The sequence below is a fragment of the Mercenaria mercenaria genome, chromosome 14, assembly GCF_021730395.1.
Source record: "Mercenaria mercenaria strain notata chromosome 14, MADL_Memer_1, whole genome shotgun sequence".
NCBI classification, from domain to species: domain Eukaryota; kingdom Metazoa; phylum Mollusca; class Bivalvia; order Venerida; family Veneridae; genus Mercenaria; species Mercenaria mercenaria.
Window position 1 is genome coordinate 75,626,826 of NC_069374.1, and position 25,431 is coordinate 75,652,256.

Below are 25,431 nucleotides of genomic sequence, written 5' to 3' on the forward strand. Positions count from 1 at the left end.
CCTATCAGTACTGACACGTATATTGATGTATAGGCGATTTGGTACCTTAAATATGGCTTTTATCATCTTATCTAAATCAAGTACTAGATTTGCCGGATCTGTTAAACAAATATCGATTGTGAAAATGACAAATATCACGTATCCAGACATAAACCTAAATTACATTCAAGAACACTTTATGTAACAATATATCCCAAGTTTTACCTCTAGAATGTAATATAGGCAGAGATGCATGACGATTCGTATTTTGAATATATCATATACATTAAGATATTATCTATTAATATATTGATTTATGATCAGGTATTTATAAATCTTTGCAATGTGCTAATAATAGGAACTTAAAACGTAGAAATAGTTCACACACTAAAATGTATTGCATAATAATTGACGTAGGTATCTACAAGTTCAACTGAAAACGGAATATAACTTTTAATTCTTTTGACACCTGTAAGTTAATTTCAATTTCAAATAATTTGCTTTGTGTTGAAATATCTAGTTTCTGTTTCATAAAGTAGGAAGTAAATACGCAATAAACGGTAATACTAATTTATAAAGTTTGAAAACGTATTAGTCTTATGTGTATGTTGGGTGTAATTTAGATCCTTTATAAAATAAAAAGTTTTATACATTTAACATTTTTTTCCTGAGGTGTATTTCTAAATTCGTCAGACAATCATATTATAAATGTCATACGCAAATAATCCAATGAAATATATTTACTTTTGAGCAAAGTTAGAATCCACACCTTTGTGTCCATTTTTTAAATGTCCATTTATTTAAGGGATCATCTGGTACTTTGTTTCAGCCATTGTTGTTTAGGAAACAGTCATTTGTTTTCAGATGGAATGCTTTATAATATATCAATTCTCATTTTTAACTAGAAGGCATTATAAAAAAAATAGTTTTCGTACATAAGTAGGTTGAAAAACAGATCACATTTTTCGTTTTACATTGGCAATTCTAGATTTAATTCTAACTAAAAGTCTATTTTCTTTCAAACGAGCACAGAAACATATCATATTTTTTATACATGGAACAAGGTCTTTAATTTGAACAATTCTGTCTATCGAATTGGTAAAAAATAATTATAAGTAAAATTGGGCATTTTTTCATAAAACAATGGAATAAAATCATATTCAGGTTATTGTTTCGACCTTTTAATGTTTTTATTTCTTGTCAAATGTACTTTAGTGTTTAGATAAATTATGTTAGCAACGTATTGAAGGTTAAGACTAAATTTTAAAACGAGACTGAAAAGTAGTATCATTAAATATCATCTGTAGTTTTGTGTTTGCTAAAAAGCAGCATGCAATAAATTTTAAACAAACAACCTCACCAATAATTTGTTGGTTATTTTTAATTCATTCCTCAAAAGCGACAATTTGGCAAAATTTTGAAAAAGCTGTCTGGTAGAACAAATGTCAGATGTGCCTTTAAAGCTACTCGAATACATCTTTTGAGAACAGTAGTCATCTACACCTAAATGTCCATTCAATACATATTACCTCGTTTAAAGCTTCCGATTACTAGTGTGAAAATCTTCATACATGCACAAATTCATTATTACCATACATGCACAAATTCATTATTACAAATATATATAATTATTTGAACGGTCGTTATATTTGCTGTCTCGTGAGGAGAAGGTCATGTTATCACGTCAGTGCACTTGCTATTTCATGATATGTATGTTTATCAAGTCTATGGTGTTTATTCGTAAATTCGATATTTGTGGAATCTCTTATCCCTCCATAATAAAATTCGTTAACGAATATCAATGATATTTGTTTGTTTTTAGTGTGATATATTGTCACTGAAAAAATGTCTCATACATTTTCGGGATATAGACAAGACGATAAGGTCGGATAAAAACTATAGTATAGCATCTGTGGATGGCGCTGTGAGCAAGGGTGGTCCTCTTAAAATGACTATGAAAGTGGTTATATGAAGTGCAGGGGTGGTCTCAAATCAAGTTACCCTCCGAGACATCCATGATAGCTGCCAAACGTTGCAGTTGCCAAAATTTCCAAATTATATTTGTCAATGATTTTAAACATTGTGGGATTAAATTGTGCGTTTCATTACGCATTGTAAAACATTTGATGAATGTTTTGTATTTCATAGCGACTTTTTGAAAAATGTTTCCTTTTTTTAAACAAACAATTTATCACCATAGAAATGGTCAAAATATTTAAACAATCTGTAATATTTTCAATAGTTTTTAATGATCAAAATGTTAGTTTTATATATTGATCATGCAGTTTAGAACATTTAAAATCCTTATCGCAAAAAAAAAACACAAATAAATCAAACTTAGACCCACACTAGGTTTTGCATGCAATCTCAAGTGGGTGAGGTAATAAAACATGAAAATAGACGGCCTTATTTGCGTTGTATAAAATTGCATATGCTGTTCATCTGCAAATAAAGTGACTTCTAGTTGCCATAATATATCCACGCATTTGTACTGTATTTAGATTAATAAAAAATAATGGACATACTTATAACTGTACTAGTTTTAGAAATTGACCATAAAATGAGGTAGAATGTAATAATCGTGTATTTCTTTTGGTTGAACATTATGTCATAAAACATATATCTTCCAAAGAAAAATAAAGTTATATGTAGTGCCACTTTAAAACTTGAAATGATACATATATCAAATTAATCTCGGTCTTGGTATATGCATACAGAATCAAGTGGGTTTGATAAATAAATTGATTACACTTAAATAAGAACTTATATTGATTATCAAAATTCTATCGATTACAAAACCTGTCATTCTATCTTACATTTCAAGGTTAGAAGATGACGAAACAATTCATGAAAATACTTTACTTGTTCATATGTATTATTTATTTTATTATTTATGAAAAGTTTTTATGTATGAAAAGCCTTTGCTTTTATATTAATTGTTTAGACATCTGAACATTTGTCCAATGCATATAGACCCCAGATTTGTTTGGACGTCTGAACAATTTTCCAACTTGGATACAATTACAGAAGGTTGTTGGTATGTATTAACAGAAAATTGTTCAATAAAAATGAAGATTCCAAGCATGAAAGTGAATTCTTTGAAGGATTCCTTTCAAATGGTTCCACAACCTATTCATGCAGATTCGAAGCATCTCCTAAGAAATAATAAATATGCTCCTGCAAGATAAATATGCTCCTGTACTTTTTTCATAACTTTTCATCTGTGTAGAACTAACTGCCAGTACCTCATAATCAGAGAAATGGAACATATTCAACTTAATACCGTTTTGAAACAAGAGCTCATTGAACACGAAATGTCCCATTGATGCATTCAGTATTTGCACAAAGAACAGAACTTATTTGGTCACTGTGTACTTGATGTTTGATATTCTGACCTCAAATCAATAATAATGGGTTATTTATCAGTCATAAATAACCTCTGTATCAAATATGATCTAAGAAGTTACTTGGCAAAAACAACAGATCTACTGTTCTGGGTCAATGTGATTTTGGCCTTTGACCTACTGAGAACAATAGGGGCCATCTGCTGGTCATAATTAATATCCCTATCAATATCCATGATCCTAGACCCAAGTGTTCTTGAGTTATCACCCAGAAACGTTTTAACTGTTCCTGGTCACTGTGATCTTGACCTTTGACCTACTGACCTGAAAATCAAATTAACCGTTAGGGTCATCTAGTGTAAAGACTAAATGAGGTACAAGTGTATAACTAAACGGGTGCGTATGTATAGTTGAATCGAGTAACTAGCTATTAAAATGGTGTATGCGGAAGCATCTGTTACATAACATATATATGAGTAAGTCAGTCGATGGATTTAAATTGATTTGATTGGTTTAACGCCATTTTTAAACAGTATTTCAGTTATGTCAAGCGGGCAGTTTACCCAACAATCTTTCCTGAAAGATCCACTACTAGTACCCATCCTCCGTAAGAAACTGTCATCTTCCCTACATGAAGTGATACGGTCGGTTGCAGGGATCGATCCCATGCCCCTTAATCAGTGAAAGATTACAGTGATTTTAAGTCAGCGACTCTAACCACCCGAACACAGAGACGGTCAGTCAATAGAGGAAATTCTATATTCTGTTTTTAAGTACACGTAGTACGTCAATCCTTCGACATTCAATCAAAATTGTTTTATGTCAGATGTTTACATTAATAGAGCACAAAACAGTATCTGTTTGTATCAATTTCATGTTTCAGTCACTTTGCATTGCTTACAAAAATTGTTGAACTTCGATATCAAATAATATTGTATATTGCAGTTCTTTCTTCATGTTTTAACTATAATTTTCCATTAGGCATTCATAAAGCTGTGCTAAGCAGACAATTTTTCATTCAATTCTGTCTAAATAAAAGAACTGATTTACAGACACAATATTGTAGACCAACATGCTACCATTTGCAGTTGTATTCAACTCGTTCCGAAGACAGTATTAACAGTCAAAACATATTAGTGGTTCCTATAAAAATCATTCGGATTAAGGAAATCATGTATATTCGAGTACAACAAAAAATAACATGAACCCATGACCCTTGCTGAGAGTGAAGGCAAATGTGTTAAAATTAAGACGAAAACAATAGAGTTATCCAGGTAATTATTTGAATAAGATAGCACATAACATTAAATCAGGAAGAATAACAATGAAAAAGCATTTATTTTTATCTGATAACAGGCTAAAGAAAACTGGATTTTCTTAGAAAAAGACTTTTGCGCATATTTGCAAAATAAAATTTCAGGTTTGATATGTGGAAACAAGAATCAAATATCGGAGAATCGTCTATTCAACCTCCGCAATGATACACAGTCCCTGATTTTTGCATGAAAATCGTTATTTCTTGCCTTAGAAAATCGCAATTAATATTAACAAAGAATTAAAGAAACACAGTTACCAATATATTTTCGTATAAAAAGTTTTTGTTTCTATCTTATTTTTAGAAAACCAGGCTTCACTAGTACGTTTACTTTACACAGTTAATCTTTCAGAATTTGTGAGGGTCATAGGTTCGGATCCCACACTGGGAAAACAATTTTCCCAATTTTGTAACGATTTTCTTTTTTGAAACTGAACATGATTTAATTGCAAGCAATACTTACTAGAGTTTCAATCACGAAAATGTATATATAGTATTATTACAAAGGTAGGAGAATGAAAACTGAAGAAACAGCTGAATTTACCGCAATTCATAGTATATTAGTATTTTCTACCAAATGCAGACGTATATAACACTTCCATGTAGTAATGCTCGTGTAAAAATCATTCTGATCAAGGAATAGTATTTAAAATGAATCAGTCATAGGTATTTTAAATGCATTTGATATTGTTTTTGTTTTGTCTAAACTTTTATGTCCTAAGTATTTTCATGATTATGATATATTTGTGTTTCCCATAAAAAAATAAGTATTTCAATGTTATTAATACCAGTAAAGCATATGTATGCCACTGTCAAAACTAAAATCAATGTACTTGCACCCATAATAAATACAGCGTTAGTGTGCCATCGAATAGGGAAATGTCTTACTTTGTGTTGGTCAGTTACATGAATAAAGTATGAAATAATCTTATATGTAACAATGAATAATGTCGTTATGCATTTGAAAGCTTTCTAGTCAATAAAAATCTTCATTTTTGTCACAGCCCCGGCAATAAAATTTCTTTTTCTCAAGTTTCCATTAACGATTAGTAGGCTACATGAATGATAAGTTATAAAGATATCGGAATTCATTCAATACATAACATATTGTATTTTCTGACACCTTGAGAACTCATCTGTAGATTACTGTTATTGTTCCTATTTCATCAGCACTGTCAGTTCAATAACCTATCATTTTCGCTCTTTGTTCCCAAAATATACCACATTAAGTGCTACCGCAATATACTTACGGTATGATATATCATTGAATGTACAAAACTGATCATCTAACAAAATTTCCTAAAACATCGTTTTTCTACGAACCTGAAAGTTGAAGGAAATATCATGTGCAGATAATTGTATGCCATATTCTTACTTATAGTTGAAAGATAGGAATGTCAGTGGCAGGAAAAATTCTCCTTTTGCTTAATGAGCATATGTATTGTAAAAATTACCTTTTGTATGTGTAACGCGCTGACACTTTGAGATTTCATACTTTACACATATAGGAGACCGTCAATGGTATCACTTTATATAGGCCTCGACAAACAGAAACTTTCGTTTTTATGTTACAATTTTTTTGTTTGTATAATTCTAAAATTAATACTTTACAAAGGTAAGACGCTTATTAAAATACAGCAAATCATAGACGGTTCTGTAGAACTATAAGTATTAAAATAATGTGCTTCAGGTTGCAGATTCTGGTGACATTTTTTCTACAGGATATATCTGTCCGCAACATGAACATCTAAATTTTATTAATTTTTTTTTTGTGCATAGGAATATTGTTTTGTTGTTGTTTTCCATGTGACTGTTTAGTTGATGTCTCACAATCTCCATATTTTGTGCAGCCGCAGGATTATCAATTTATTAGAATTGTCGTGAACTACAAATATTTCGGACATGTACAACACATTTCGTAGCCTATGCTTTGTTGAAACATTTTTGTAACATGAATTTCTACACATGGCGATCGCTGAACAAAAACCGCGCGAAAATAGCATGCAAATTCCGTGTCAAGATATTTGCACGAGTTAGCTATGATCCACTGGCACCAGACCAGAAAGACAATGCCACTGTACGTGTTATACCCTACCCCTAGGAATTCTATAAGAACCATGGTCATGAACGGGAAATATACTTACCCATTTCAATCGCGTTTTTCGTACTTAAAACGCGCAGTTCGGTAAATGTGTACTATGGATATTGAACAAATGGTAATTTATCTTCCATTGTACCGGTAACATTTCTTCATTATTTCTCATCTTACAGAAACAAAGCATAGTTTATAGTTTTTTCAACGTTACACAAAAAAAACTTGGTTGAACTTCCCTGGTGATGTTCCGGTCTAGATTAAAATAAACATTGGCTGATGTGTAAAATGTATGTCAGTCATTGTTTAACTACACGTGTACGCTAAGATGTGTATAGTAGTCGCAACTTGACCGCGATGGTTGACCTTCGGCTGATTATTCATATCGAATATTTCATTGTAGAAATAAAGGGTGATGAGGGTAGCCATGTATATTTATATGGAATATGTTTGTATCCAGTGCAGTATCAAAGTATGTATAATTGCATTTGATCAGTTAAAACTTTCCAATACACTAATTTATAATTGCACAAATTTATATTTCCACTTTCTCATGCAGCTCGTGTTTTACATACACTCCTTTTCAATAACAGGTTGTGCCTCATTATGTATTATAATACAAAGGTCAACCATCGGGGTCAAGTTGCGTCCACTATATATGCAGCGTAAGTGTGCAGTATGAAATAAATAAACAGTACAGATGTATACCAATGAATGACTTGAAATTCAAAATCAAAAATAAGATGAATTTCGTTCATCATTTCGAGTTTTATTGTAAATTTGTGAATATTTTGAATTCTGTTTTTTTTTGTTTGTTTACGTTTCGCCAAACATGTGCGCACTACTGTGACCTCTAGACCTGATGTTCATTAGGTGAGTTCACGCAAGTTTTTTCTGTAACGTTAAAATATGTGTAGTTTCTCTGCAATATGAAATATTGAGACAAAGTGACTGGTGCACTATGGAAGATAAATTACCGCTTGTTCAATATGCTAGGTACCCATTCACCGACCTGCTCGTTTCAGGTGAGAAATATACGATTGAAATGGGTCAGTTCACTTTCCCGTTCATGACCATGTTTTTTATAGAATACCTAGGGGTATGGTACAACATGTACAGAGGCATCTTCTTTCTGGTCTGGTGCCATGATCTAAGCTTGTTTAAACAGCATTTACAACGTACTGGAGTCAGATCCTTGTGAGTTTTTCTTTATCACTCAGATAATGTACCGGTGTTATGATTTATGTGGTCTCTAAATTTGACAAATACTTCATACATAAAACTTTGTTAAAATATCTCGGCTTTGCAGTATTTATTACTGTTGACATAGATAATTGCCTCCGTGGCCGAGTGGTTATGGTCGCTGACTTCAAATTACTTGCCCCTCATGAGTGTTCGAGCCCCACTCGGGGCGTTGAATTTTTCATGTGAGGAAGCCTTCCAGCTGGCTTACGGAAGGTCGGTGGTTCTACCGAGGTGCCCGCTCGTGATGAAATAATGTACGGAGGTGCACCTGGGGTCTTCCTCCAGCATTAAAGCTGGACAGTCACCATATGACCTATCATGTGTTGGTGCGACGTGAAATCCAACCAAAAAAGATAAATAAATAAATAAATAAATAAATAAAATAAAGAGATAATTGCATTACTAGTACAGTCCGTGTCTGATAACTTCGGAGTGACTATTTGGACGATTCCAAGTCAAGGGGGTCATCGATAATTATCATTATTTAAGTGTACACTTTTATATTATACTACTAAATGGAACGCGTACTTTGAAGTTGAAGATTAGTACCGGCCGTAGAGCGTCAGCCTTACATATGCAATTCTTTTTATTTCCATTGTCGCGTCGGTTCGAATCCCGTTGTGATTTATACTTTTTTAAATCTTTTTTTTTTATTAATGTTTTAAATACATTTTTTCAAAGACAATTGAAAATATTCAAAATGCAGTGATACAGCACTATGGTATAGAATGACGAAATATGGAAAAATGATTTTGCTTGAAATAACCTTCAGAATATTTTGTAGTATGCATATACTGAACAATGTTTTTCTTTGCAACAACAAACATGGACGCCTCTGATATGTTGAATACACTAATACTGGCAATATACTAGAGAGGAATTTAACCTGCACGAAATTTCCGAGTGTTAGTTTTATAAGTCCAGAAAACATAAACAAACGTGACGTCACTCCGAAGTTATCAGACACGGACTGTAGACAGCTGATTATATAAACATCGTAGGAGGTAATGAACATAAAAAATGCAGCCGTTTTGCAAATGTAGCACATTAATTTGAGAGGTATTTGTATCTTCTTTACTTTTGGGGGACCAAAAACTCTGTATTTTCAAGTGATTATCCCCGATTCGCACAAACTTCAATTGTTGATCTGTTGAACAAGCATCGATAAATTGTATAAATGTTAAAATGACAAATATCACGTATCTAGATAACAACCATACACATAAATTTAAATGCGAACGCTAGAATTCGGGACGAAATTTTCCCCAGCAATAGAACTTCTTCAAACTTGAATATTGAAGGACATTACTCTAAAAAATGTGCATTAAACATTATAGGTCAACGGCATTGAAAAAGAGTTTTCTACCCTTGATAAGTCATTTTCGCCAAAACAGACTGACATGACAATCCCTTACTTGAATATTAATAAGAATTTGATATCAGTACAAATCAAACAAATCCATAGTTTAATCGATTAGTATATTGATCTATGAGCACCTATTTATAAACATTTGCAATATGTGATTTAAAATGAAATTAATTATGATTTGTATTTGAGTGGAGTTATAGCAAACACAGCTAAGGTAAGTAAAAGAAACTAGATTTTTGATTAACTTACTATATATAGGAATGGATGAAAACAGAAAATAAAGCGCTTAAATAATTTGTTAAAATTCGATGGAAATTCCACTTTTTGTTTCATTAGGGAGGGAGTAAATACGCAATAAATGGTAAAATATAGATCATTATACATGAAAAACGTCTTAGCCTGTTCTTCTTTATTACAAACAATTGACATATCAAAACGAAAGCTAACTGGTATGAGACAACACATTTTTGGTACGGTAGCTATTTACAAAGGAAAGAAAAGGACAGAACCTGCTCAAATGTGTTACATATGAAATGTGAAAAAGGAATGCCAAAATGTAAGTGCTTTAAAACCGCCTGTGCTAAATTGTGTTATGATGCCAAAAACTTCTGGTGAGTTTGGAAGCATTCAGCTATGTTGTTTCTGTGAAAATGCTTCAGAGTGGGGCAATACTTTGACAAATAGATATGCACAATAATGTAACTTATTTATTAAGTTATTGACGAATAGCTCAAACTAAGAGCACGGGTTTATACATTTTACTTTCCTACATAAAAGACAATGTGTTCCTTTACAACACTTTCATTCAAGTCTACATTTTTTTTAAAAAATCTGAAAATGTCAACTTCTCACTGACTCCCATTATGGCAACTTGGGTGAAGTGATTTTGTATCTACTAGAAGCAGCACACGACCCTATCTGCCGAATTGTCTTTGTAAATTTTAAAGTTTCAAAGATTCAGGTTTTAACTAAATTCTACACTGTTCTGAAAAGGTTTAATCCAATCGAGCAGAACAATCTTAACAGTGTTATCACTTAATTACTGGACATCGCGACACACTCAAATCAAACCTATCTAAGAATCGGGTTGTTATAAATCTGTGCTAATAATAGGAACTTACGTAGACATCGTAAACACACTAGGAATATTCGTAAAACTAAGTGCATTTTTATCTACAAGTTAAACAGGTTAGGAAATTCAACGTTTAAATAAGTAATTTGTTTTGTTATGAAAATCCCAGGAAGTAAATACGCAATAAATGGTAATATCAATTTATTAAATGTGAAAATATCGGAACTTCTTATTCCTTATTTGTTTGTCGGGTGCGATGTAGATTAACCTAAATATCCTTTATAATATAAAAAGCTTTATACATTTAACAATCTATTTTACATATGTAACTCTAAAATACATAAATAATCCAATGTAATATATTTAAGCCATCTTATAAGTTAGTAATTTCACAAATATACCTCATTCGTAAAACGTCACAAAACACATAAAGGATATCTGTTTGGTTTAGCTTAATCTTTTGTTCAGGAATGCAATATATTTAACATCACATGAGAAACGAAATCGGAGTTTTGATTTCATGTATTTTAAACTATTTTTGGCAATGTCGACCAGGTTTTTTCTCGGTGCAATGACACGTGCAATGGGTAGCGTCACACGTAAACTCGTAACGTCACAAAGTAAATAACTGTTGAATAACTCTTTGAGACTTAAATTTCTTTATAAAAGTTTACGATTTTCCTATAATTTCGACGTGGTATCATTATCTCAGAATGTCTAAATATTGTCATTGTAAAGATATCGGCATATATCTAAGTGTATAAATCCCTCACGATAACACAAACGATAACATGTTTCATCATTATGATTTTTCTTAATTAAAACGTTTCAATATAGACATTATTTGTGTATAGCATTACAGTATGCACTTAACGTCTATCATTGACAACCTTTTTGACTTCAACGATGCATGACAACCAACCGTAACAATCGAATACTAATATAAACATGCTGTCGTTTAAATTATCCTGCAGGAGAAGTAGCGCCAGGAGATATGTTAAGCTTATATTGTATTTCTTTCAAAATAAATCTAATTATTTTGCCAATAATTCAAACATAACTGACATACCATTTTAGATATTTGGAAAGGATATTTTTGCCATTACATGCAGTTAGTCCTATTTACTTTTCAACACATGAACACAATTTAGAATTGTTTTAACATTGCAGGAAGTATGACGCCCAACATAGGAAATCAAAAAAATGTAGTAGGTCTAGTACCTGTACTTTTGGGTACTTTGTTCGGTAAGTACCAATGTTTACCAAATATGAAAAGTGAAACAATCAGTTTAGTTTATGTCGAAATACTGCTATGATAGGTAGTGCAACATTTCAATGTTTATCTTAATTATTTCTTTTTCTTTTTTTTCATATTGATCTAGCAAGCTTTAAGTAAAACTCATGGAAATTACATCTGTAAAAATTAGTTTTCGCGTTCGGCATTTCATCAATGTAACTTCTGTTTCCCCAGTTTTAGCATGTGCAGAGGGAAGTGTGACTCTTACTATGTTAAGTGACTTTGCTGACAAAGGAAGCATGAGATGTAACAGCAAGGTCGTGTTGATGTGTAAGGTTCAACCATATTCAGTTGCAATGACATTGGAGATAGACAAAAAAGCAGCTGCTGAATGCACATATGATTCATGCAAGACTTTCATAACGGAAGTGGGAAACTATGGGTTTTCCTTTGATACAAGCAAGGGGATATTCAATATTACATTGGATCCAGTGACATTTGCTATCAATGGGAGAACATTCAAGTGTGATGACGGATCTGATTTTGCTTATATCAATGCATTGGTAAAAGGTGAGTAGGCAACACAGACAGAAATGAATAGCTCATTGTGAACAGAATTAATTTCTTAAATACGCGGTTACAAATTAGAAATGAAAGTGCATGACTCGAAATGAAAATAAAAATTTCAAAACAAAAAGAAATGTACAATAGATATCAATAATTATACACTGATGTTGTAACAGTTATAATTTGCACATACTATAGACGGGTATATTAATTCTATTTCACAAAGTGAAATATGGTAGAGGAAAACAACTCCAACACCTTTGCACTGTTTCTTTTCTTGTAGATGTTTAAATGCAGAACACAATTCTATTGCAATCTTGACTCTTTTGAGTTCATTACTATTTGTAACACGTCGGAACAAAGAATGTTTTGTTACATTTAGGAGATAGGTAGTATTTTAAGCGGTTGATGTTTTGCACGCATGAGATCGTGTAAAGAATTGTCATCATCCGTTTGAAAACGTGGAGAGAGAGAGAGAGAGAGAGAGAGAGACGGACAGATAGAGAGAAGGGTTAAAATAAAACATATACCGATATTGTCTTAAAGTAATTGTTGAAAACATAAATATATTTTTGGTGTAAGTTCTTTTTTATAGTTATACCTGATAACAGTGCTACTACTGTGACGTCTTCGAAAAGTTCGTCCTTTACTGAAATAAAAGCGAGGACAGGATGTCTTCATCCGAGTTCAAGTGTAACGTTTGAATGGTATTATTTCAAGGTTAGGATTGTTAGAATACTTTTAAAAAATGTATCTCAAGAATAACAAGTCAAATAGAAATATTCTTCACGATTACTTTAGTTTGAAAATTATGACAAGAATTAAAAAAGATGAATGATTATAAAAATAACTTATATGTTGAGGTTTCGTGCATATACGATTAATTTGGACTCCGTCATAACACCGAACTGATTTAACATCTAGTTTGGCTTTAAGCCACTGACAGGCAAACGTCGACTGTATCTATGTTTTTTCTATACCTAGTAGCAGGTATGTTTACTCTATACAGGACGGAGACAACCCATTACTATACATGGAAAGCCTGTCCAGTCAAGCAACTGACGAGTACGGCTGTACAACCGGACCTTGTGGCGGAAAAGGCGTTGTCCGGGTAACAAGTACTCTCAACATAAAAGAAGATCCTGACGGTGAGGAATATTATTTCCAGGTTCTTGTGAAACATCCTGATACAACAGATATCATAGTTCGAGCAGACAAACCTTTTAAACTGAAACGTAAGTGAAAGAAGATTATTTAATACTGGTATAAATCATCTTACAAAACATTGTTTGTTTGGTGTAGGTGTCTGGCAGCAAGTTTAACAGTACCTTAAAACCTATAGACTTGTATATGTGTTCAAATGTATTTGCGAATTCATGTTTTATCATATCACTATTTATGTCGTTGTATATAACTTCACAGCCAACTATACGAGGAGTGATCCAGAATTAACCGGACATGGCCTGCAACGTTCTTTTAAGAAATAGAACACTCGTAGAATTTATATATTTAGTTGTTCAATAGGTATTGCACAGTTCTTGAAAATTTCATGACAATAATTTGCCAAACATTCAAAATATTTACATAAACACAAAACTAGTATCAGGTACGGAGGGCACGTTGCAGAACAGTATATAGCATCGGCAACGTCGTGTAATAACAGTTCAACACGTCCTTGAGACTGTCGCTTTCCCAAGTGATTGCACTTTCAAGAAATGCCCTTCTCATGTCAAGCAATCCACTGATGGAGAATGACAGTAAACTCTAAACTAGAGACTATACCGTGTACAACGCGGGACAACGCCAGAAAGAAATCAAACCTGAAGTCCTTTAGAGCCAACTTGTCAAGGGGGAACACTCAAAAATCCATTGGGAAAAGACCCGGTGAATAAGCAGGGTGCTCAATGAGCTGGACTCCGAGAAGTCTTATTTCTAGCAAAGTGGCCTGTGCCTTGTGTGCGTTATCCTGATGGCGAAGAACAGCTTCAATATTATATCTCCGACCTCGAGCCTCTTCTTCAGTAACGCTCGTGTGAGGTATATTTGCAGAAACCTTTATATATATATATATCGTAAAATTATAAAATGACTTCACACGCTCCCTTAGTTTTTCTTAAATTTTAATATAAAAGTCACAAACTAGTTTCGCCGTGAATGGCTCATCAGTGTGTATGTGCGTGTGTGTGTGTGTGTGTGTGTGTGTGTGTGTGTATTCAGTTGATAATAGGTAACTCAAACTTACATTTCCATAGCACGCGAAGTACGCAAACAGTCTGTCTCATTTTAACGAGATGCTGTAAAATCATGCCCTTTTGGTCGGCAAAGAAGATGAATATCATATTGCTGTCCGCTTGTTTTGCAGACTCTGGATGTCTTCGGAGATTTTTGCTGTCGCGACTGTTCTTTAGTTTCGGGATCATACAAATATATCCACCTCCTGTCAGTGGTCAAGCAAATGGCGCCCATGCGATGATACAAATATAGGAATTTTCTAAAGACAGTGATTCATCTCACACTAATCTTTCTCATGTTCATTTTGTTAGTGATAACACGTTGAACTGTCCCGTCACCGTAGTCTATCACATCGCATATGTCACGTAGTGTCACCTTCATCTCACTATCAACAATACCTTTGACTGATGTCACTAATGTCGTATCCGCCGTAGATTTCCGATCTGTGCCCTTAACATCATTAAGTGAGCTCCTGCCTTCACGGAACATCTGATGCCACTCCAAAACATGAGTTCTGGATATTTTCTTCCCTGTACATATATGTTGGAGCATTTCGCATGTTTTTGTTGTTGACAACAAGACTTAATGATCGCACGCACTTGTTCCGATGACGCCGTGGAAATAAAGCAACCAGATGTCTTTTGATGTGTGTAATTTAGAAACAGACTTGTGAATAACACTCAAACGTCACTCTGCTGACATGCTGTTGGGTGCCAAAATAACGTCCCCGTTATTTGCTCTATTCAGTCAACATTACATTAATTGTAAAAATGCTCGGACCCCACTTTCAAATCGAATGGTTCTATTAGTAACCTTCTTGGTAGCATAATAAGGTTGAGAACATAGTTTTAGGTATAATATTAATTAAACAGACTATGAAGTTACTTGTTTGCAAACAAAATGAAATTATATTGAATATTAAAAAAGATATGGACGTACTCCGGTTAATTTTGGATCAATCCTTCTATAAATGGATTTTTATACAGAGAATTTAAACGCATTAGTTTCAGATAGCTGAACAACCACCGACATTCAAAACTTCTTGACTCTAATATCATTTTAAAGGTTTTATTGCTGAAGAGTACTTTAAAGTGTTTTTAAGGTTTTGTAATACTTCTATTTAAACTCTGTTGCCGGCAGTAGATATACCATTATTGTTTCAATTTTAGGAAAAATCGAAACCGAAGCAAGTTCTGTTACCCCAGTCCCTGTAAGCAGTTCTGCTTATTCTGTGCATGCCAACCGAGCTGGCAAGACTGGATTGAATCTAGGTGCCAAGATGCTGTCTCTGTTCCTGACATTCTATTTGCTATAATGTTACGTGACATGATATGACGGTTGAGAGTTAGAACTACAGTATTATTGTGTGTTATAGCTAAAGATGCATTGACAGAATATTCTTTCCACTGAGATATGTTGGAATGATCTTACAAGCAAACAAGAAAGAGAAAAGCAAACTAGAGAAATATTCTATTTCTACATCGACTGTATTGTTTATCATATCTATCAATATGATCAAATGTTTCAATAAGCTTAAAACTGTGCAAAAGACCTTATGTGAACATAATGCAATCGAGACTGAAGAGCACACGTTTTCGTTTTATTTGTTTCTTATCTAATGATTTGATTTCTTTCCCTTTTATTTATTACATTTTTATGATGTTATGATTTCCTTTCCTTTTCTGTTGTTTTTCTTGTATTTTCCCGTTGTGATATGTACTATATAGAATACTATTAACCTATGAGTTATTGAAAACTGGAAAACATTTGTCATGTAATGGTTTTGAAAATTGTTCCACATTCTATGTTTCCAAATAATCTCCTCTTATTTTATGTAGTGTATGAATACTTTTTCTGTTAAATCATCTTAAAAGAGAACTGAACAAATGCTGTTTTAATTTACGGTTACGTTACTCAAAAGTATAGAAGATATTTGTTTGTTTTAGTATAAGATCGTTATATAGTTTACAGAGTGAACACCATATGCAATATTTTCACGAGTGGCATAGTCACTTATTTTTTCTTACCAAGTTTTAGTGTTATGGCTTTGATTTTTATGTGACTTAAATTCTGCACAGTCATTTTTCATAAAAACCTTATATTTACCAGTATAACCTCTCTCGAGCGGCTCTCTCTACAGCAAAACCTCAATTTATTATCAATAAAACCTCTATAGAGCAACAACCTCTCAAGAGAGGTCAATATCTGCTTCTCCCAAAGGGTTGCTCTGCAGAGGTTACACTGTATTTACAACAGATCAACTTCCTCAGACTCTTGATGAATATATATATATATATATATATATATATATATATATATATATATATATATATATATATATATATATATATATATATATATGAATGAATGGCACTTATTTGCCAGTTATGGTCGTCTCTTTTCGTTTGTCTTATTCTAATGCAAACTATAGAACATTCCAGAGCTTTTTCGTTTGTTCCATGCATATATCTTTCAGAAATAAACAAGAATGTCAAGCATTTATATATACATATCATGGGTCTATAAAAGTTGAGATGTTTTAGTTTCAACGCTTTTCTGATCTAAGGATTAAAACAGAAGAAAATTCAGTTAAAAGGATATTGGATACATTTTATATAACTGAGAATTTTATTTCAACAAGTTATGGAAATTATTCCGACTTAAGTGTACTTTTTAAACTTTAGCAAAACTACAAAACAAGGATCAGTAAATACTGAATATAATATTATTTTTAAACATTGTTTCAAGCATATATTATTCAACTTTTATATCACAATCCATTATTCTAGATAGTATAATTGTTTAAAAACGTTGTACTTGATTTTCGTCCTGTAACCTTGCTACCTAGTTGCACGTTTATTTTTTCTTTTCAAAAATACTGCAAACCTTTTACGAGGGCTCTTCAAAAATAATGTAGACTTTTTCTCTTGCTTTTATATACTTTAATGAAGCAGAACAAGAAATATACCATCATAATTTGCAGTCTTTCTACTAACTGCACTGCAAATTTGACGCCATTATGATCATGCATTCAGGAGTTACACTTCCTTGAAAACAGTCACTTACACGGACCCGGCGCACGGCGATCATATTTCAACGACGCTAACGACGTCGTGCCTTCATTGTGATGTTTTCATTAAGTTTGCATTAATTCATATTTATAAATTTTTTTTATAAATTTTCATAGCAAAACTTAACTCAAATCAAGTTGTTTGGTTAGAATACTAAATATGTATGAACACTTTCGACACGCATCTCAGGCAGGGTATTCAACGTGAGTACTTGGTCTTTATCTACGGCGTCATACATTGGCGTTAACGTCCATTCGCAGTTTTTCCGTTTTCTCCCTCAATCTCCGCTGTTTTTAAGCAATTCTGGGCCATTTGAAAATCGTTTATACCACTTTAAGGTAAAGAAAGAGATGACTGAACATTGTTGTTGCGTCTGCTTTATTGAATTATGATTTGCAGTTGCTGTTCGCCATAACTAAGCAACTGTTTGATCATCCATGTTAGTCGATGACGACATTGCATGCATCATAAACAGTAATACTCACTTAGTTCAAACGTTGTTTTCTTCCGTCTCCCATGTCGGAATGACACCATACTCTAAGTACATGTCGCCCTGACGTGTTGCTGCACTTTGGCGTATTTTTGGGCAAAAAGTGTACTTTTAGCTGCGAACATTAGCGATCGAATTCAGATCGCGACATATCAAAAAGCGACTGCGCCGGTTATGCGTAGCTATGGTAATAAAAACCTTCGACGCGCTTTGCCTATCAGCAAAAATGTTACAAAATATGTATGACCAAATAACAGAGAGATTCCGAATTACAACGACATATTTCACATTATTATCGACACAGTAAGCAACATTTGACAGCAAAAGTCTACGATATTTTTGAACAACCCTCGTATATCCAAGTTGTAAACCTCTAAACTAACACGTTTTATCTGATTGTTAAACCGTTCTATGTTCAGAGTCAGAGGCGATAAAAATTGTCAATACAGAAACAACATGCTGGAGTTACTTCCACTATCAACGAAGAAAATTTATATGTAACAAATATGAAAAAAACTAACATATGGACAGGAGCCAAGGTTATAATTGTATGTAGATCGTAATTACCAAGTTTCATATAAATTTATGACATTGTGTGGGTTGGTCGCTATAAAGTTATTTACACATACTAAAATTTATTTCCTTACTGCATGATCCCATAGTTACTGTAGTAGTACTGATCATAATCTGTGCATTGCATAATAATGTTTATTTCTTAAAAAAATCATAAAATGTGATTTATGTAATGTACCCGTAATGATATTCGGCAACTTACGTGACATAACGTAATATCCCGATGATATTTCGGCAGTCTTCGGCTGCTAATATAACTCGATCGAGCAAGGAGACGGACAAAGCCGAAGTAAGTTACGGAGAAAACGATATCGCACGGATATTGCCGATATTCATTACAGGTCCATTTATTTAATAGTAACATTGAAATACGGCCCTGAACTGCACTGTGTATATTATTTGTTTATGATAAATATGAGACTGTGATTCCTAACATACTTACTATACTTTGTATATTATTTTTATGATAAATATAAGACTGTGATTCCTAACATACTTACTATACTTTGTATATTATTTTTATGATAAATATTAGACTGTGATTCCTAACATATTTACTATACTTTGTATATTATTTTTATGATAAATATTAGACTGTGATTCCTAACATATTTACTATACTTTGTATATTATTTTTATGATAAATATTAGACTGTGATTCCTAACATACTTTACGTTCTATATTATTGTTATGATAAATATTAGACTGTGATTCCTAACATATTTACTATACTTTGTATTATTGTTATGATAAATATAAGACTGTGATTCCTAACATACTTGCTATTCTATTTGTTCATTATTATTATCGTAACTAGTAGCATTTTTCTTTAACACATAAAAGCCACCAAGGTGAATATAATGATTTTTATCAAATTTTTCAATCAGCCTGGTTCAACAAAACAGAAGGAAAAAAAGGTATTAACTTTGAATATAATTACGTTTCGCTTATCTTTAGAAACGTGAATGTAAAGGCTATTTTATTACACTTTGATTAATAGTAATAAAACTTAAAATTATACAAACACGGACGTTATATTGTATACACAAATCAGTTAACCAACGTCATAACAAGGAAATAAAGTGTCGAATTTGTAAGATTTGCTTATGGAATAAGACTGTAAATATGAAAATATTTTAGAACAGTCACTATGGTTTTAGTTTTTGCAAAAACTTTCAAGTGCATTATACTGTATGCTATATGCATAGAGGCAGGTACGTCTCTTTTCAGAATTATAGGTAATATTTGTTTTCTAAATTATTTCAACGGTATGCATGACATCTCTAATGTGTTTCCTTTTAAACAGAATATAACAAAAAGATAAGTGTCTTAGCATTGTGGATAAGACTTTATCTGAAGATGCTTTTTCATATTTTAACGTCACAACTACACAATTATAGATCATACGGTGACTTTCTAGCTTTAAATAATGGAGGCAAACCCATGACCCCAACCCATTCCCTGGCAATGACTTTCAGAAACTCCGACCTTCCGTAAGCCAGATGGCAAACGTTTTCACCTGAACGTTTTTTCTACGTCAAAAGCGATGTTTCGAACCCATAGCGGTGAGGTACAAGTGCTTTTAAAGTCAGTGACATTAACCACTAGGTCACGGAGGCCCATTATGCATTGAATTCTGTATATATTGTGTAAGGCCTGACCTAATGTATACAAGACCATCAAGCATTTTCATTGAGTAACTTAATATTTTTGAAGTATATAATATACTGATCTTGATCGTTTTCATATGTTCAGATGTGTGTGTTATATCAATATAGAAGAACAAGCAGTTCAAATTTAGTACGGGCTGGAGGGGAGCAGATTGACCAAATCTGCAGAGCCTGATAACATTGATCTCAAAAGACAATTGTTTGTCTATGAAAAACGTATGTCTTGATCCTTTTACGTAAACATTGATTTCTGAAGCTTAAATAGTTACATCTGTATTTACGGTTAGAAAATTCATTTGAGATATAATTCCTTTCTTTTCAAAATGAATTAATAAAGTAATTGTTTAATAAAACAGTGCTTACGGTTTTAATTCAGATCATTTTTATTCAATCAGGGGAGTTCTCTCAGAGCGTAAAATTGAACCCTAAAATAGCAGACGTTATTGAAAATGGAAGTGTTACACTAACATGTTCCTATGACAGTACAGAAGAAGTCACAAGCTCAAGATGGATTTATTCTTCTTCATCTACAAATCCTGTCATAGTACAGGTTGGTGGCAAGTGCATCTCAGCTGGTTATTTAAACAACACGAGTCTGTATTCATGGAAATGTCATGGAAACAACACATTTTCTTTAACACTGAAGAACGTCAGACGTCAGAATCATGGTGAAACATGGAGCTGCCGGCAAACAAATATTTCGAGCAATACTGTGTCAATCTACGTGAAAGGTTTGTGTTCATATTGTAGCACTAATGGTTTTCATTATCCATGCACTTTTGCGAATATATCTTTTAGGTTTACATGCCTGCCTGCAGACGTTAAGGGCCTACATTTTTAGGACACGACTGTTAAGTTTGGGTCTTGTCCTTGTTGACCCGTTTTAGCACTGTGTAATCTTGTGGTCGAATTTGAAGAACTATACTTATCAATGTGACTAAAGTACTTGATCTTCTGAACGAAGATCTGACAACGACCCATTCACATTCGTATTCTGTATATTTTGGATTTCCAGTATTGCTATTTCTATTTTCGCAAATGTATTTTTTATTCTAACCAATTAGACAACTTGTTCGAATGTCAAAGGGTAAGAAAAATTTGCAGTCTATCCAGGGCTCGAACCTGGGACCTCGCGCTTACAGAGCAAATGCCCTACCGACTGAGCTATCCGGCTACCGATCATCTTTCGACATAAAAATTGTAGACATCAAAAGCCAAGGCTTTTTAAAGCTTGCAGAATTTTGTAAGTTAGCGTTTGATTGACTACCTAAACAAGACGTCAGTTGCATAAAACAAGTTATTGTACACGCAGTCTTTCCGACAATTGGGGCTAAGGTCAATAGGGTACCTCCTTCGTACATAGTACATCCTTAAATTATGTCATAAATACAAAGTATAATTACCTCGTAATAGTACCAATGAAGTGACACTGACGCACTTGGAAACACACATCCCGTTTCTACCGTTATATTTATTGTATCTTGGTAACTGGAGTCGAACATTGTGGTGTCACTTTGCTCTTGAAGAACTACATAATAAATGGAAGAAAGGTTTATATATTAAAATTATAATTGTTAAACGATGTACTATTCCATAAACTTCCTCATTATAAATAGCATCTTGTTAAACTCTAATTACATTATTTCAGTTCAATAAAGCTAGGTGACAATATACATAAATGGTGCATCACACACAATGTTATATTCAATAACATCCCTGATGTAAAAATGGAGATTGCATTCCCTCTGAATAGACATAAGCGGTATGAAAACACTTTTTCAGACGTCTTATGCAACATCTAAAGGTTTCAGTATGCTATACACATACTGGAAAATGAGAATCATATTACTATCTAAGACTTAAAAAGGCAATCCTCAAACGTTGTTTTATGTTTGAAAAGAAAAATGTTGCTAAATCGGATCAGCAGGATTAATTAAAAAGTAGAGCAGCACCTTTTTTTCGGAAATGTTAAATTACTAAGCTTGACTTTCTTAGAAGATGACTGAACTTGCTATAGTACCCGTACATTGTGTGATCCTACACGTAATAATAAATTCTTATTTTAAAAAGACGCTGGATCTTTTCGAAAAGTAATTTTCTTTCAAAAAAAAAGAAACGTGTGTGTTTTTTTAATATTCATACGTTGTACATGGGAAATATAGGTATCCCTTGTTGATAAATGAAACAAACAAACAGTGTAGTCAAAATCTTGCAATCTTGACACGGCCCGCTTACTAGCCTTGACACAATTCAAATGTTGTTTACATAATGCCGTGAAATACATTGTAAGGATAATAAAGAGTGACATAACTACCTATCACATTTATCGTAACATCGGTTGAGCTTGTTCCATCTTCACATGTAATCACTCTGCCGTTGGTTGCAAATGTGACCGGATTAATTGTCATTGTAAATATTCCTGTGGAAGTGTTGAACGTGAACATTGTGTTTTTGAGCTCTGTATCTGTACACTCCAACAATGTACATTGTGCTACTATTACGGAATCTATAGACCATGTCATAGAGTACATATAGGTTGAGATATTACACATAAAAGTAACCTCCGACCCACATCGCACAGTACCTGTATCTCCGAGTCCACCAGTACTGTTTATGGTAACGCTCGTCGTTACTTCTGCAAATATGATTTATTCTTTTTGAAACTCAAACAAAGTTAAAGATTTAAAGGCATATCATAAATGTTTTAATTAAACTCAAACTCAAATACATTAATGTACCAATTCAGCTTTGTTATATGCTTAAAAACTAAATGATTACAAAATTTAGCGTATACAGTAGGCTTGTGACTCAGAGTTGCTTTCTGGTCCATTCCATTCTGTTTTAATCGAGTTCAACTTTGGCCGGTGCTAGGGGTGGAAATGATGTTGTTTATTCCCTTACCCCTTACCTCTCAATAACAAACTCAGTCAAACCGAGTATGTATTATATTGATTGATTCGTTCTAATCGTCCAGGAGATCGTTGTTTTTGTAGATTTTAGGTAACAGTTTGGTCTAACATATATTAGAGGCCATATTATGCGTTCACATAATAAGGGTGTGCTCAAGGTGGTTTCAGTGGGCGTGTTAAGTATTGCATACTCCATCACTTGTCTCTTAAAGAATCAATCCGAGTGTTTGGTTGCATTGAATGTCTTACTTATCTTTATCTTTTATGTTAATATTAACTATCACATCAACCCCAAAGTGCAATATAGCTGTCGTTAAACGTGTTCAGGACTTGAACTTAGTATTTTTATAATTTCTGGTCATTTGGAATCGTGTCAGAGTTCATTTAATGCATTTATAAAAATGCATTCAACCTACACTTGGAGGCTTGATGGATGCCGAAAATGTCATATGTCACTCATAAAAATCTCATTCAGATCAAATCTGCTAAAAACACACGCATACATACACAGATATAGCAAACAAATGAGGATAAAACGAACAGAAAGGTTTAAAGAATAACTTAATTTAAAAATAGTAAATGATATTTTCAGGTATTTACTTATTAAAAGGTGTTACGCAATAACGTATTTATCACTTGAGAACAAGTATAGGTTTGCTAATGAATCTTCTATTATATCTATATAAAGTGAAAATAAGAAAATTACCCCAAGGTAACGACATAGTTCCAAAAACGTAGATGAAAAAGACAAAATCTGCTTTCATGTTTTTCATCCGAATATTAGAAAAAGTTAATATTTCCTTCCTGGATTAAACTCTAAACTTAAACCAAAATTTTCCACCAACTGAATATAGACCTTACATACTTAAAGTCCGTCTGAAATAAACACAGGACTGTATTTACAAAATAGTGTACGTAAAACCAGATATTGATCGAACACAAACTACCTAATTGTAAGGAAAGGTTACACTAAATTAATCTAAATTTAAACTTTAAAGCCTGTCGTCTGTGATTTTTCAATTATTTAGATATTACTGCACATAGCATACATTCTTTTGCTATTCACCAGAAATTACGCTGCCAATGAAATGATTGTTGTTTTAATCTGATTTTGTACCTGTTCTGCCTTTTGCAAATATATATTATTTCTAGTTTTTTATGATTAATAACAAGAGCATTTCTGTGTTTATAAACGTTGCCTTTGGTAACCATTGTCTGTGTGAGGGATTTAAATTGTTGTGATCAAATGCAATCTCCTGAAACGTTTGAAGATGATGGTGGATACAAAGTTAAGGTATTTGAGCAGTTAATCAATTCAGACTCCCCGGTGGTGCTTTTGCCACTGGCCTCTTCTAAGCGAGTCCCTCAGTATCCCTTTATTGTTTGTTTTCTTTGTTGTTTGTATGTTTTAATTTAAGGACCCATATGCGTATGCCCTCAATGCCTTTGGAAAAGATAAAGCAACATATAAACACAAGATAAAGAAGCATGCAATTCTGAACAAAAGATTTTCTGCCTTTGTGTGATAATTATTAGGTCGTCATGTGCCATTTCCAATATATTCTGTACAAATCATAATTTGTTATGTAGATATAGCAGTTTGTTATGTACATTTACTAGTTTGTCCGGTACATTTCCTAGTTTGTGCTGTACATTCACCAGATTGTTCTGTACAATTAATAGTTCGTCATTTGCATTTACCAATATACTCGGTACAAATCATAATTTGTTATGTAGATAAAGCAGTTTGTTATGTACATAGACTAGTTTGCGCTGTACACATCTTAGATTGTGCTATGCATTCGCTAGTTTGTGCTGTACAATTAATAGATCGTCATGTGCATTTTCCAATATGTTCGGTACAAATCATAATTTGTTATGTAGATAAAAGTGTACCAGACGAACTAGTAAATGTACATAACATACTACTTTATCTACATAACAAATTATGATTTGCACCGAATACATTGGTAAATGCGCATGACGAACTACTAAGTCTACAGAACAAACTACTAAATGCACAGCTCAAAGTAATATATGTACCGGACAAACTAGTAAATGTACATAACAAACTGCTTTATCTACATAATAAATTATGATTTGTACCGAATATATTGGAAATGGCACATGACGAACTACCGGGTATTAATTGTACAGAATATTCTAGATAAAAATGTACCAGACGATATATATTGGAAATGGCACATGACGAACTACCGGGTATTAATTGTACAGAATAATCTAGATAAAAATGTACCAGACGAA

The 25,431-nt window shown here is 33.0% G+C and overlaps 2 protein-coding genes across 5 annotated transcripts; one reads left to right on the forward strand and one right to left on the reverse strand.

The window, feature by feature from the left end:
- Nucleotides 1–341: 341 nt before the first annotated feature.
- Nucleotides 342–19,684, forward strand: LOC123527738 (uncharacterized). 4 transcript variants are annotated; one of them, XM_053523942.1, is made up of 6 exons: nucleotides 342–450; nucleotides 11,587–11,661; nucleotides 11,888–12,223; nucleotides 12,816–12,940; nucleotides 13,230–13,455; nucleotides 15,622–19,684. In XM_053523942.1, exons 2-6 carry the CDS (start codon nucleotides 11,592–11,594, stop codon nucleotides 15,765–15,767), a joined length of 903 nt encoding a protein of 300 aa, XP_053379917.1. In that variant the 5' UTR covers nucleotides 342–450; nucleotides 11,587–11,591; the 3' UTR covers nucleotides 15,768–19,684. The 4 variants fall into 4 exon arrangements, with proteins under 4 accessions (XP_053379917.1, XP_053379918.1, XP_045163324.2 ...); XM_053523943.1 differs by lacking the exon at nucleotides 342–450 and adding an exon at nucleotides 479–539; XM_045307389.2 differs by lacking the exon at nucleotides 342–450 and adding an exon at nucleotides 9,409–9,558.
- A 1,236-nt stretch (nucleotides 19,685–20,920) lies between these two features.
- On the reverse strand, nucleotides 20,921–24,050 carry LOC123527739 (uncharacterized). The gene is made up of 4 exons (XM_045307392.2): nucleotides 23,873–24,050; nucleotides 22,572–22,892; nucleotides 21,661–21,785; nucleotides 20,921–20,977 (listed from the first exon to the last, which is right to left on the reverse strand). Exons 1-4 carry the CDS (start codon nucleotides 23,937–23,939, stop codon nucleotides 20,921–20,923), a joined length of 570 nt encoding a protein of 189 aa, XP_045163327.2. The 5' UTR covers nucleotides 23,940–24,050.
- Nucleotides 24,051–25,431: the final 1,381 nt, after the last annotated feature.